The sequence below is a fragment of the Triticum dicoccoides genome, chromosome 5A (genome assembly GCF_002162155.2).
Source record: "Triticum dicoccoides isolate Atlit2015 ecotype Zavitan chromosome 5A, WEW_v2.0, whole genome shotgun sequence".
Classification (NCBI taxonomy): Eukaryota; Viridiplantae; Streptophyta; class Magnoliopsida; order Poales; family Poaceae; genus Triticum; species Triticum dicoccoides.
Window position 1 is genome coordinate 72,230,857 of NC_041388.1, and position 15,313 is coordinate 72,246,169.

The 15,313-nt window shown below is 43.8% G+C and overlaps 1 protein-coding gene across 1 annotated transcript; it reads left to right on the forward strand.

Annotated features, from left to right (window-relative positions):
• Positions 1-5,958: 5,958 nt before the first annotated feature.
• Positions 5,959-14,439, forward strand: LOC119297013 (V-type proton ATPase subunit C-like). Its single transcript, XM_037574981.1, has 13 exons — positions 5,959-6,048; positions 6,605-6,736; positions 6,836-6,904; positions 6,979-7,112; positions 9,594-9,693; positions 9,834-9,904; positions 10,734-10,875; positions 11,084-11,200; positions 11,284-11,409; positions 11,524-11,607; positions 11,696-11,775; positions 11,878-11,999; positions 14,061-14,439. The coding sequence occupies exons 2-12, from the start codon at positions 6,608-6,610 to the stop codon at positions 11,978-11,980; spliced, it is 1,155 nt and encodes a 384-aa protein (XP_037430878.1). The 5' UTR covers positions 5,959-6,048; positions 6,605-6,607; the 3' UTR covers positions 11,981-11,999; positions 14,061-14,439.
• Positions 14,440-15,313: the final 874 nt, after the last annotated feature.

Below are 15,313 nucleotides of genomic sequence, written 5' to 3' on the forward strand. Positions count from 1 at the left end.
TTCACGGACTTGTCGGCTTCGGTCGACAACGGCTCGACTTGAAACGCGTAGAGCTTGTTGCGCTGCAAGTGCTTGAGCGTCATGGAGTTGTTGTTCTTGACGTTGTGCCTCGGCGTCTTGGGCATTTTGGTGTAGACGCACTCGCTCTTCCTCTTCATGTTGGCGTTGTCGTTGCCGTTCTTGTGCTAGCGCAAAAGCCTCTTGAGTTTGACGTTGTCGGCGCTCTTGAGAGTCGGTGTCTCGTAGGGGATTGAGGCTTGCTTGACGGTCGGTGTGCGCGGCTCGATGAAGAGTGTTCGATGTCGGTGTACTTGAGCCGGAGAGGGTGAAGTCAGAGTGGCGGCTTGAACGGCTCCTTCTTGAAGTGGAAGACGAGCGGTTGAGCAACAAAGCACGAATTTCATCCATCCTTGCGTCATTCTCTTGCTTGTGATCGTCGAGCTTGTGGTCGAAGTAGTCCCTTGTACGTTGCTCGGAAAGTCGCAAGTCGGCGGCAAGGTTGTCGATGCGTTCACTCATAGCTTGTTGCTCTTGATGCAAAGCACGTTGTGCACCAAAGAGGCGACGAAGGAGTTCATGTCGTCATCTTGCTCCATGAAGAGTGGGTTGGTAGAAGTACTTGGCCTATCCATCATTCCAAGACAAATGTGAGTGGTAGAAAGAGAAGAACGAGTACCAAATGTACCTTGACTGAAGTTGAAAGTGGATCGAGGATCACTCCAATGTAGGACAAGGAAATAGCACAATTGGTACGAGTTCTTGTCGGTTTCTCACACCTACACAAGTAAAAGCTTTTGGTAGAGCTTGGTTAGGATGGTGGCACAAAATTTGATGCAATTGTAAGTGAGCTTCAATAATGTTGGAAAAGATTTGCAAGATGCAATGTAACAAGTAGACCAAGCATATAAGGTACACGGAAACACACACGCAAAAAGATAAGTGGGGTTGTGCAACCAAGGGTGAGAAAAAATGTGGAATCCACAAAAATGCTCTTGTTGCACAACACTAGAGAGACGCTAGCACGATTGCACAATAGGCGGATACAAGAACTTGTGCACAACCTACTTAGCAAAAATGCGACGACTTCTATCCCAAATATGTTCTATGCAAGGTGTGGCTATGATATGATCCAAGATGATCGAGTATGACAATCTTAATGTTGAAAGATGCTATGGTGCTTGCTTAAAATCTCTTTGCTTATCTTTTCTCTTTGCTTAAAAGCTTGTTTGGCTCTTTGACGTTTGAGCTCTTTTCTCATGCAATGCTTGACGAACCAAGATAGCAAATGAGCATGCGATGACAACTTTGTGACACAAGAGATGATACCAAGATATGCAACAATGATGTATGTATGCTATGGGGAGTATGATCACTAATGTGCACAAGTCTCGTTGCCGGCAATACTCAATGGCTAGTCTCGATGGGTAAGCAACGCAAAGGAGTAAGGCTATGATGGCTATCAATGTAATGGCAAGAATGATATGTCCAATACCAAGATGAGGTTACCGGTCTTTCTTCCGGTATGGTGTCAAAATTGTGGCACGAATACCAAGTCATAGTCGAGGTGGTCGTTGTTGATGACGCGTTCGTGGCGAAGATGAGCGGCGGTGATGTCGATGTCGAACCGTACCTATATAGCCAAAACACAAAAGGATACGGTACCGCAACTCAAATTCTCAAACCTCGAAGTAGCAATTGTGTCGGAGAGCGAAACGTTCCCAAAAATGGTTGGATTATGCGGAAGTGGTGGAGGTACGCGGAAGTATATATGGTATATGGTGGGCACCGGAACAAAATTTGGTGGAAATTGGGCAGAAAAACGGGTCGGTGGATGGAGATGTTGCTGCCAGGGGCTGGATGTCCGGGTGGGGCCGGATGTCCGGGCTCTGGATCCGAGGACGAACGGGATGAACACCGCGTGGGGAGGTTAAATCCGGGCGAAATTCGGAGGAATTTGTGGATGAAAATTGGGGAAAAGGATGGGAAGCTAGATCCACTCAAAACAAAGCAAACCCACGGATCCAAACCAACAAAATCTCAACACACGAACAAATCACAAAAAAAATTGGGGCTATTTTTGGTGGGGAATTTTCGAATTAGGACGAAAAACAACAAAATTAGGCTAGAAACACAATGGGGAGGCTCCGAAATCGTGATCAACCTTGCTCTAGATACCAAGATGATGTAGGGTAGAACCCTAATCGCCCGATCTTTCACGAAAGGAGTGGATCCCGCGAAGAACACGAGGAACACAAAGAGGGAAACGAGGAAAATCACAAGGGAAAACACAAGAGGAACACTCAAACTATCAAGAACAAGTCACACATGGGCTAGATCCTCAAGTACATATGGAGAGATACACGAATCCATGGACAACTAAGGACGATACAAGGGTAGCCGGTTCTTCTCCGTGAGGAGGTCTTGATGTTCTTCTCCGCGAGGAGGTCTTGAATCCACAAGGGGATCTTCTCCGCGAGGAGGTCTTGAATCCAAGTGGATCTTCTCCGAAGAGGGGCCGTGGTCTCTAGCTCTATCTCACAAATGAGCTAAACCAACGCTGACCCTAAAAAAATGTACGGGATAGAGTATATATAGTCTAGGGGGGTAGAAGGGATACACGGGCCTCGGCCCTTTACTGTTCACAGACAGGGAGGCCGGACGTCCGGGCGTCGGGCCGGATGTCCGGGCGTTCGCGGAGGGCCGGATGTCCGGGCTGGTGAAGCTGGCCATGTTGCTCTCGGATTCGGGGGGGGTCCGGATTTTCGGGCAGGGGGCCGGATATCCGGGGCCTCGGGAAGGGCCGGATGTCCGGGCTTGCGGGCCGGATGTCCGGGGCCTGTATGCACTTGGAGGCTAAGCAGCTGAAGGGGAGGGCGCTCCAGGGGCCGGATGTCCGGGGCCTTGGCCGGATGTCCGGGTCCTGGGAGATGCTCTTGGCTCCTTCCGTTGGTTCTCCTCATCCGTGGAATTGGGACTTGTCCGTCTTCATGCGCATTTTCGGGGGGACCCTCTTGGTATCTAATCATGCACAATATCTCGGACTTAGGTAGTAGTCATGTCTCATGCATAGAAAATGAAAGTTCGGAGAGGAGTGAGTTCACCTTATCTTTGATAGCCTTGACTTGGGCTCGTGTCATTGGTTCAAATGGTGCCGTTGGAGGTATGGATGCGTCCATAGGGATGATCTTGAAATGCTCCGCATCATCATCCCAGCACGCCGCGGCCGCCGTGGACGAATAATCGTACGTCAAAACACACGCGGGAGGCCTGGTCTCGTTTCCTGTTAAAAAACTTGTGATCGTTTGATCTCTCTGTACCTAACAAACAGGTCTTGCACTGCATATATATATACGGCATGCATGACATAAAGTTGGGCTCGGCTCGGAACTAAATTCATACACAGGTCAACCGAGCGTGTTACGTATCGGCACGTGCGCATTGTTACGGCGTTTCCGAGTAGCCTACGTAGTACTGTTTACCGAGAGGGAGGGGGTCCGTACGTGAGAGGGAAACGCTTGGGGGGAGAATATATCGTTTTTCCTCTCGTGTCCAGGCGGCTGGAACCTAGTCGCCGCCAGCAGGCCAAATCTTTTAGCGCCGTTTTTCGGTGGCTCCCCTTCACCGGCGACCTCGGTCCTCGGTGGTGAGGGAGGTCGTCGGATCTATGCGTGTGGATCGTGTTTACTCTCGTAGTTTAGATTTTTAGGTTGTTATCGTCTTGGCTTCGGCGGCGATGATGACGATGTTGAATAAAGATTCTTCGAATCCATCCTTGACGAGGCCATCGGTTCTATGGTTGGGGATGAATTTGAAAATCAGTCGTCCCCGCACCACCGGCGGCGACGCCGCGATCATCTCCAGCTGATTCGGGGGAGCTTGAACAAGCGACTCCCCACACAAACTACATGCTACAACCACTGCGGGCACGTGTTGCAACTGCTGCGGCCGCGTACTGGGGGGCGACAGTGACGATGATAGCAGTGACCGTTGCGGCCGCGTACTGGGGGCGATGGCCATGGGACCGAGCATGCATGCCCATGATCCGAGATAAGGCTGCTAGAACAAGCTAAAATGCTACTACCAATGACGCGGGATGCTGGAACAACCGACGATGCGATGTTGGAACCACCGCATACAGTGTTGCAATCTTTGACAAAAAAGTTTCAAGCCTAGATCTAAAAAGGTTCAACCGTCATTAGGGAAGTTTCAACCAGCACTTTCAAACTGACAAAGCCGCAACCATTTATGAAACCGAAAGGTGCACAAAGTTTCATTTGGGCACTGCTTGATGAAAAAGTTGCAAACGTTTATAAAATAAGCTTCAATCGTAGTTGAAAAAAGCTTCAACCCGCGGGTACTCCAAGCAATATCTGGGGAGGACGGGAGTCGCGGTTTTTATGCTACATGGTACAAGCGGCGCCGGAATTTGCTACCGCCAGTGTCGCATCCAGCTACAACCGTCGTCGTGGTTTGCTGCATCGCAGAACGATGCTTTGATTTTTTTGCTGGAAGTGAAACTCAAATTTGATGGAACGGGACGAGCGAGATGTTGCAATGGCGAGGTGTGCGACTGATGAGCTGCGACTAACGGGCATGAGTGGCGGCGAGCGCACCTACGAGCTGCGACCGTCGCCACTAGAGCTACAACTGTCGCCACCGAGAGCTGAAACTGCAGGTGCAACTGTTACATGGGTCGAGACGGCAACGAGGACGGCGACGAGGGTGGGGGCCGGCGACACGTATGGCCATCGGAGAGCGTGTGCGGCCGATGAGATGCAGGGGGAGTCCTTTTCGTACGCACGTGTGAGGAAGACGATCTAGGTGGATAAGGATCCAACAGCTAACGTGCGATCGACCGAAACGTTGGGCTGACACGCCGACGCCTAGCATTGCCCATCCTAATACATGGGCATTTTTTTCTGTATGTGCATTGTTTGAATTAACAAATATTTAATAAAAATAATGGTTTTTGAAATGCATTAGCATTTTTAAAATCCTTAAACCTGTTTTGAAATTCATGTTTTTCACAATTTGTGAATTGTATTCAATGCATGAACATTTTCTAAATCATCAAAAAAATGAAATTCATGTTTTTTAAAATATATTAATTCTTTTCAAATGCATGGAGATTTTTTCAGACACCTATTTTGAATCCATGAGCTTTCTCTCCAAATGCATGAACCTTCTTTAAATCCACGAGTATCCTTTTCCAAATGCATGAACAGTTTTTGTAATACACGACTAACTTTTTCTTAGTATATCAACATTTTTTGAAATATAATCATTCTAAATTTCGCACATGTTTTAAATGATACTCCCTCCATCCCATAATATAAAAACGTTTTTGACACTAGTATAGTATTAAAAACGTTCTTATATTTTGGGACAGAGGGAGTAATTTTTAATATTTTGGAATTAACCAGGTGACCTGTTTTTGTACCTGTAGCAGACAATAATTCTTTCCATGAACGTTCGATTATTTTTCCTCCATACGCGGGAGATATTCAGTCGGCCACGTGAATGTTATAGGGCTATTTGACGCACTTGGCGCTTCCAAAATAAACACGACCCACGGCAGAAAAATGTCGCCACAACCCCGTAAGGCGCACTTTATTTTGCCGTGAGCAGGCCTAGAGACTAGTTAAGAGAAACCGGCCCACTTATTTTTCCCAAATCCCGCCAAAACCCACACGCCTCCTGGACGGCGCTGCATCGGGTAGAATTTTCGGTGCTGGAAAAATAATGCTACATAGGGATGAAGAATCTGGGCGGTCCACAGTTTAAACGGACGGTCCGATTACCTCCCGGATACAGCGGACGGAGCGCGAGGAGAGACGACGGAGCGATTACCTATCACCCCGTAGGGCCTCCTCATTTCTTTTTACCCACGAAAAGAGAGAGAGAGAGAGAGAGAGAGAGAGAGAGAGAGAGAGAGAGAGAGAGGGGGAGGGAGGCGCAGGCGGCGGAGGAGAGGTGAGATCGGGAGGCGCAGGCGGCGGAGGGGAGAGAGGGAGAGAGAGTTGAAGGGGAAGCCCTTCAGGTCCGCAGGTGAGTTCGCCGCTCGCAGGTGTTCCGGCGTTGCGTGCGTCTCGGTATCGATGGCGAACAAGTTCCGGACCATCTGTGTGGTTTCGTCGGTGGTCGGTGTGCGTCTCCGGTGTGGATGGTGTTTCGAACCTCTGGTGTCCATGGTGCTCTGGCGTCGTGTGCGTCTCCGAGAGGATGGTGATCGATTTCCGGACCTGTCTGTTTGGTTCTGTGGGTGGTCGATGTGCGTCTGGGTGCTCTGCCCTTGTGTGCGCCTCCGAGAGGATGGTGGTCGATTTCCGGACCTGCCTGTTTGGTTTTGTGGGTGATTGATGTGCGTCTGGGTGCTCTGCCGTTGTGTGCGTCTCGGTGTAGATGGTCATCCAGTTCAGGACTTCTCTGTTTTAGACGATGGTGGTAAATACTTTTTCCCCGATGATTACGGAATTTCCGAGTTGCTCGTTTTTTTGTTTCTGGAAATTTGTGGTATGCTGATTACTTCAAATCCGTATGGTTGATTAGTTGATTTCGGGGTGGGGGTAAATTTGGGCGTGGGGCGTGGGACTCTGGTGATTAGGTAATGGCGACAAGGTATCTGATACTGTCCCTACCTACGGGCGAGGAGGATGCTGGTGCCTCAAAGTATGCAGACTCTTTTTGGGATGAATTGCACAGATCCCTGTCAGGCTTGCACGTACCACTCTACAGGGTAAGGACACCTTTGATTCTAGAAACACCTTTGATTCTAGTATATTCTAGAGTCTAGACATTTATGTACTAACAAGGCACACCATTTGTTCATGTTTAGCTCAACGTTCCAAAATTCCGAAGAACTACACTTCATGTTCTGGATGGCGTCGCAGACAGCCTTACCAATGTAATGCCTTTTGCTGTCATTTTATTTGTTTAATTGCGATTTCCTATGATCTAATAGTAATCGGTTGGTTTCAGTTAAATGCAGAAGTACAAGACCTCTGCAATACCATCCATCAGTATATCATGGAGATTGGGAGTGTCTCCGCATCAAAACAAAAGAGTACTGCAGTCACAATCGGTGGTCTCTCCGTGGATGATTATATATCAATGTATGCCCTTTCTCTTTCTTACACAATAGTTGAATGTTAGTGTGTGTTTCATGCGTACCTTTGGGCAGGATAACATCATAAGAAACAATATTAGGCAACCATTTACCTGGATCAAACCTTTTGTTTTTCCTTTGTCGTACAACAATTTCCCTTCCAAATGACCCTATCCCTCTTGAGAATGGTCAATCTCATCGATTATTTCTTCTTGCATGATAGGTTCTTCAATACAAGTTATTAGTCCTTGTTTGAAACTACCATCAATCTCAATATCAAGCTTCTTTGGATAATAGTAGTATGGGTTCAAGTAGTATCCAGCCATATGTAATGGAGTCTTCAACTTGTTGTCCCATCTCTTGTCAATGATGTCCCACACTTCTAGAAATCGAGACTTGTCATTGTGAAACCTCACGGAGATCTCTTTCTTTGCATCCAACATACAGCCATGAAGAGACCCCATTGCCGGCACATGACTATCCATCCTCCTCAAAAGATTTGCCATTGGCTCAAAGAAATTAACAGCGGTATCTACTGCCTTCCAAAAAGTTTCAGAGCGAACAGTTTTAGCTGCAATCTTCCCCATTGCCTTCTTTAGGTGGTCCATCTCATTGAGTTCGTCGGACCTGAACAACTTCTGCAACTCCTTTTTGTTGTCCTGCATGCTCTTCAATTTCATATATGCTGTGGCAAACCTAGTAATACCAGAACAGACCAAGTCTTTTCCAAGATACTTCCTCAGCAATGCCAAAACTCTTGTATGTGCATAGATGAACACAGTCAGAGCCCTTCCTTTGGCAATGGTTTGATCCATTATAGGCAGCTTGCCTATGTCCTCCAACATCAAATCAATTGTGTGGGCTGTACAACCATTCCAAAATAGGGATGGGCGCTTCACTTTCATCATTGATGCTGCTGATATATTGACAGAGGCATTATCTGTTACAATTTGAACTACATTCTTCTCACCAATTTCTTCTATGCATCAAACAAGCTCAAATATCATCTCGCCATCTTTTCTCACATCTGAACAGTCAACGGAATCAACAAAGTCAACACCATAGGCGCTGTGAACTACCAAATTCATCACTCCCCTTCCTCTTTTGTCTGTCCATGCATCTGTCATGATAGTACATCCAGTGACCTTCCATGCTTCTTTATGTCCAGCGAATCCTTCCTCGTCTTTCTTCTTGCTCTTCTGCAAGAAAGGGCCAGTCATTTCATAAGGAGTGGGGCCTTTCATGTCTGTTCCAAATGCTCCAACCGCTTCTATCATAAGTTCAAAGCGTGGAAGTAGGACTGCGTTGTGGGCAATGCCTGCTTCATAGAAGAACCGACAAACATACTCACAAGCACGAATCCTCCTCTCTTCCCTTCTTTGAGTGGACAACTTGGTTTGCAACTTTGCAGAAAAGCCTTCCCCCTTCCTTGCAGCCATAACCTCTTATGGTGTCTTGATGCAAAACTTATCCATAGAACCATATGTGGTGCCCTTACTCTGCCGTTTCCCTGATAATAGAAGCAAACCACCGCCACTACCACCACCCAAGATGTCATCTTCATCAGCAGCCCTAACATCATTTCCATCCAAACTGACATCACTTCTGTGTATTGCTGCTTCCCTGGCCTTCTTTCCTTTGCTTCATCTTTCTTTGAGATCAACTCCCTCATCTCTTGCTTTACATAAGCAGGAACTTGTTGGCACAAAATGACATTTTGATACTTGACGTTTGCAAGGTGGTACTTCATTCGAGTAATACCACCAATGTAAACACCATGGCAGAAGTTGCATTCCACAGAAGCCTTCTTGGTCATGTCTGGAATCGTGCAATGCTTCCATGCTGGATCATCAGAGCTCACTGGAGGCACATGAGGTGCTGGGATTATCGGTGAAGTGCTTGACCCAGCCAAGCCTACAAAAATCAGATAGACATATATACAAATTAAATCAATGTAAAATGAGTTACTGAGAGCATTCTACAACTATACATTAATAGATAATTGTTGGATTGAGACCTAATAATTAAGTCATGCAACCATAACATCAGAAGGTTCTCTCTTAATTTTTTTTGATGAGATTCTCTTACATATTCAATATAAATATATCACAAAGGTTCTTGAGCTGTCACTTATTCACTTCATACAAGCAAATTAAAGCAGCAGATCAGGGCACCACAAGCCATCATCTAAAGAAAAAATTGAGTGCCAGATCTGTATACTATATGTTGAAACCCTAAGCTACAACCTGAACCTGAACCTAACCTACAACCATGGCCATGGCAGTGAGCTATGTATGTTGAAAACCTAAGCTACAAGCCTGCAACCCCAACCTACAAATCTGCAATGCAATCCCAAGGCCTGTGTTGAATCAGCAAACAAGTGAATGATACATAGAATTGGAGGGCTCCTGTACCTCCTGCGATTTAAAAGTTTACTTTGGATGTTATTGTGTGTTTCATGTGTACCTTTGCTTTGGATGTTGTGTAGGTTTCTATGGGATGAGAAAAAATATTGTCTGGAGTCGCCTATCAAGGATTTAGTCTCTATCATCAATTCTGAGATTTCCAATGTGAAAAGTGATATGAAGGTAACACATTAAGCATGCATGTGAAATCAATGAAGTATGTTGACTGAAAATGTATAAGTTATTCTGGAGTAGGATGGTTATTTAGTTGTAATAAAAATGGAAGACAGTAATGTCAATGATGAATCTGCATTCCTTTTCAGGTAAAGAGGGCAAAGTATGATGATGTTCAAAGGAAGCTTCGTGCGGTTAACAGAAAACAAGGTGTTGTAAGGTAATCACAAACTTTTGAGATTCTTACTAATGCATTTTTGGTGTTTGAAGATTTTGTTAAGATGGCTGTCTTGCAAGATATGGGTTTCATCTCCATAAGAGTGGCTGAGTTTTTACGTTGGCTCGCCAAGCCTATCACAACCCTCCTCCTTTACCCGGGCTTGGGACCGGCTATCCATGTGCCAGAGCCATGAGTTGGTTGCGAGATCTTATGGGTTTCACCTCTAGCCTACCCCAACTTGTTTGGGACTAAAGGCTTTGTTGTTGTTGTTGTTGTTGTTGTTGTTGTTGTTGTTGTTGTTGTTGCTGTCTTGCAAGATAGTATTGCAAATTGCAATCATTGCCTATGAAGTTTCAATAAATTAGCACTGCCACTGATGGGGATGTAGCTTTTTGAAAGGTTGTTTACTCAGGTTTTCAGTTAATGTCCATTTCCCATCTGCATGGTGCCATGGTTGTACTCTTTCTTATATACATACCTATGACACCATAGTCCATACCTAATATATAAGCTACTTTTACGAAAAAGGGTGTTGCGTCAAACTGGAACAAGAAGCTAAATTTAACCACATCATTGGGATTTATGCTTTATTAACCTTATAATATTGACGGATGATGTTGCGTTTTTTACCATCTACAGTTAGAGCTTGTTTGGAGCACAGGACCAAATTCGTGTGTTCCAAACAAGGCCTAATTGTGTTCTTCTGGAAGTTGTTCCATAGTTTTACTACTGTACTACTATTCTTACTTAAGTCTTTTTTCTAAAATCAATAGTCGACTGAAAAAAGGCCTACCTACAAAAGAAATTAATTTGTTTTCTTGTATGACAGCCTTAAAGAGATTGACTTTTACGGCTTCCTGCAACCAGAAGATATGGTGTTCTCTGAACATCTTGTAACACTTTTGGTGATTGTACCAATAACATCCCAGAAGGAATGGTTATCAACCTATGAGTTCCTTGATCCTTTGGTGGTAAGTTTGAACACTAGCAAGTTCTTGCCTTCATGCATTGCTCTTCATGCTTTTCCTGATTCTTCCTGACGAGTAAGATGGTGTCTTAGTTCTTTGGTAAGGATCAGAGGAGTAACTGCATCCATAAATAGAGGGAGAGGGAGGGAGGGAGGGAGAGTGGCCCATTCTATTTTGTCTGTTCTTTGTTGAGCTAATTATTGCTATGCAGGTACCACGATCAACTAAAAAGATTTATGAGGACCAGGAATCTGCTCTATACACAATTACACTATTTGCTAAGGCTGTTCCAAATTTCAAGGATCGTGCATGGAAGAAACATTTTCAGGCAAGTTTAATCTGGCTGGTCTGCTCATATTACCTCTTCTAGTATTTTGTCTTTGACTAAATTCTCTTTCAAATGAATTCCAGGTTAGCGACTTTATGTTTAGCCCCGAGGCATACGAAAGAAGAAAGCAAGGGATCCAGGAGTTAGTTCATGACCAGGAAGTTACAAAGGCCTCTCTTTTGCAGTGGCTATATGGAAGCTACAGCGAGGTACATATCTCTCATAACATATTTTTATGGTCCTCACCTGGACATCTTATAAAACCCAGCATGTTTGATATTGTCATCTAGGTATCTGGTTTCACTGTACTGTCTGTACTATAGGTTTTTTCCCGCTGGATGCATGTCGTTACTATGCTTGTCTTTTCTGAGAGTCGTCTCCGGTATGGCCCTCATGCTGGATTCCTTGTAATTCCCATCTGTTTTTGGTGTCTTCTAAATTCAACCATGCACTAAATGGCTTTTGTATAAATATTCTTCTCTTCTTTTCCATTAGTCAGTGGTTCTTGTTCCATCTATGGACAATGAGGGGAAAATTAGGAACGCCTTGGAGGAATTGACTGGTGGTGGAAAGAGGTACTTCAAACATTTAGTTTTTACCCAACTTTGTTATTGTTCCATGAAATATAAACAATTTGAGAAGAACATATATAGGCTAAATGATATGCTTTGTTGCAGTTACTGGAATTCTGCAGATTCAGAAGATGCGTTTGCTCTTATGGGACTGGTTGGTCAAACCGACCCATATCACTATGTTTCATTCAGCATCAAGGTTGTCTGAGGATGGGGTGCGCGTGGAGGTGAGATCTAGAACCACTCAACCGGTCAACCCCTTGCATCAGTATTTCCATCCTCGTTGAGCTCTTTTACTAGGAACACTCAACCCCTTACATCAGTATTTTGAAATACTACTTGTGAAAACAATGTCTTCAGAAATATTTATAAATCACTACGTTGGATTTTTTTTACTTATGTCACTACAAAGCATCAGAAACAGCAACATGAGAAACATTAACAGTGGCAGATGCTTATCTTAGACACATAAGCTGACGACTTAGACCATTGAATATATTTAGTATCCTCAACTAGAATACCATGTGATGTTAACCTAAACTCAAAAGTGTTCGTATGTGGATGTTGCCACCAAAATATGTATGGACTCAAACGATCGGAATGTCAGAAAATCCAAATGAGTGATCATGGAAATTCTCCCATTGCTAACAGAAGAAAATAAGAAAGTACAGCGGTGTGTATAGGGATTTTCATTGGTAGATAGAAAGAAGCTACTGAATAAAATCATGTCAGATAGAGAATTCTAAATGAGTGACCATGTAAGTTATATTTATTTTTCTGCAGGAGAGCGGTCTTGTGAGTTGGCCAGTACAAGGTAGTTTCAAAGAATAGTCTGCACTCCATTAGAAATCTGTAGCCAGGTTCAGTGGCAAGCAAAGGGAAAATTAAATCCAGAAATGTTTTATGATTGATTTACTGATTGCCAGTTTACTGTCATAAAATTGGTAAAGGGCTGCACTGCAGGCTTCAAGCAGAGTTTAATAAATTTAGAATCTGCACCTCCCTCCCTAATCATAAAAGCAATTCCACAAAAATTGCAACAACAATAAGCATACCATGTGAGCAGGCTCACAATCCTGTAGCCAGTCCTTTTGCCCTGAACATAGTAACAAAATTGTCTGCAACTTCCTAGAAATTACTCAAGATAAGCACCATGGTGTTTCGAACCTCTGCTGATCGATGCGCACCTAGTGTCCATGGTGTTCTGGCACTGTGTGCGTCTCTGAGTGGATAGTGATCGATTTCCGGACCTGCCTGTTTGGTATTGTGGGTGATCGATGTGCGTCTCGGTGCTCTGCTGTTGTGTGTGTCTCAGTGTGGATGGTCATCAAGTACCGGACCTCTTTGTTTTAGACGATGGTGGTAAATACATTTTTCTCGTAATTTGTTGGTTGCTCGTTTTCTCTTTTGGAGATTTATGGTATGCTGATTACTTCAAATCCGTTTGGTTGATTAGTTGATTTGGGGATGGGGGTAAATTTGGACGTGAGGCTCTGGTGATTAGATAATGGTGACAAGGTATCTGATACTGTCCCTGCCTACATCATTGAGCTCAAAAGGAGTCAAAATATGTATGGACTCAAACAAGTGGAATGTCAGAAAATCCAAAAGTTGTATCCTCCGTCATTTAGCTGTTTTACTAGAACCACTCAACTCCTTAAATCATTATTTCCATCCTCTGTCGTTGAGCCCTTTTACTGTATGTACTCCCAAAACAAGCACTGGGGTACTAGATAATTCAGTGCCTAATGTAAATACAACAAGTGTGTTCGGTCGCGCCGCCACCTACTGTCACAAGTCCTTACATCAGAGATCAAAGAGAGAAGTTTGTCAGCCCTTTTTTCTTAAGTGATGTGATTAGGCACCAATCAAGTGATGTGATTAGGAACCAATTAAGTCTCTAACCAGCGTGATGCTGGCATGGGCAATGGCTTGTTACGAACTTAGGTTTAGTATGAAGAAGTGCGAGATTAGGAATAAGCTTGGGAAATGATTTATCCAGCATTGTATCTGTATGCACTTTACTTAAAAAGGGTTAAGTTCAAAGTAACATAAGCCATTTTTCTGAATTTCGTCACCTGGTGAGTATTAGCCTACTGTATTTACATGAACCATGCATTTGCAGGAACCACTGAATTTCTTGGCAATAGCTGTGACTGTTAGATTGTAACTTTGCATGTCTGTGCATTTTTTTCCACTTAATGCATGTTCGTGCCAGCTACTTTTTGTGCAATAGATGTGACTAATAATTTTATAGCTCTAAATAGTTTTTTTTTTCTTTTTTGCAGATGAAAAGTGCTTAAAAACCAGAGGCTGTGTTCACAGAGGATTGAAAATCGAAGTTGTTTCATCATCAAACCAAAACAAGTTTAGAGGAACGATATCTGAATAAATTCTTCAGCGATGGTACTGCTTATGTCAAGCTTGTCCGGCAAAGATGCTCTGTGTAGCCGGTGTGTTCCTCATGTTGAGAGTGAAAAATGTTCCTTTCCAAATCTTGAACATACAGTGGTGCTTCATTGTCGATTTATTGACAACTTGAGATGCAACTTTTTAGTTCCATCCGTACTTTTTTTCCTTATTTGTCTGGGAATTTTCATGCAAAGAATTTAAGTTCCTGCCGCTTACCAGTTCTTGGTGCATGTAATTTTGCTGATGGAATCACCATACGTTTGTTGAAGTGATCTCACAAACTGTAAAGAACTTTGAGTTAAAGATTACAATGGACAGGTAGTTGCTACTGGCAGGTAGTCTGCTAGGTTGTCAGATGGGTGTGGGCTAATTACGGTTAAAAAAATTGAAATGAAGTAACCGGAGCACATTTACCAATTTTATAGGAAAGGATCATGAATGACCTAAGCCCTGGGTTTGTGTGGGTTATTTGTTATACCATCTTCAGCATCATGTTGTATTGCAATAGCTCCAGTTTGTGCAATTAATCATGTAGTATGTGCAAAAGAAGTGCCGAGTGGTGATGAAAAAGGGCGCGATCAAGGGGCAGATTATGCCGAGAATTGTCGATCGATTAAACTAACTGGGCGCCACGTGTTGTGACTGACACACATTTGGATCAAGACAAGAAATACAGTTACATTGACAGACTATACAACACCAATGCCTTGCCTTGATCCCTATTTACTCCGACATAATTAACAGCTAGTAGTTCATTAGCCCTTGGCCGCTGCATAACATCAAAATGATTATCCACTACTTCTAATCTAGGGAGTGGGATTAATTTTAGCAACATACTCCCTCCGTTCACAAATATAAGATGTGCGTCAATTAATATGGATCGGAGGAGTAGCTTTTCTCTAATTCCGATGTATATAGACGTGTTTTAGTGTGTATGTTCACTCATTTCAGTCTGTATGTAGTCCATATTATATCCAAAACATTTTAACGAAGGGAGTACATGACTAACAAACAAGAAAAGTGTTAAGTATTTTAACATTCTAGCAACATACATGATTAATATGAACCAGAAAAGTGTAAGTATTTCCTAAACTTCCATTTCTCTTTTTGAAGTCTCCTAGCGTGTGAT

Coding starts and splice junctions, on each gene's coding strand:
- LOC119297013 (XM_037574981.1), top strand. CDS start 6,608: ATGGCGACAAGGTATCTGATACTGTCCCTACCTACGGGCGAGGAGGAT. Junction 6,737..6,835: donor TGCACGTACCACTCTACAGG/GTAAGGACACCT, acceptor GTTCATGTTTAG/CTCAACGTTCCAAAATTCCG. Junction 11,608..11,695: donor GCCCTCATGCTGGATTCCTT/GTAATTCCCATC, acceptor CTTTTCCATTAG/TCAGTGGTTCTTGTTCCATC.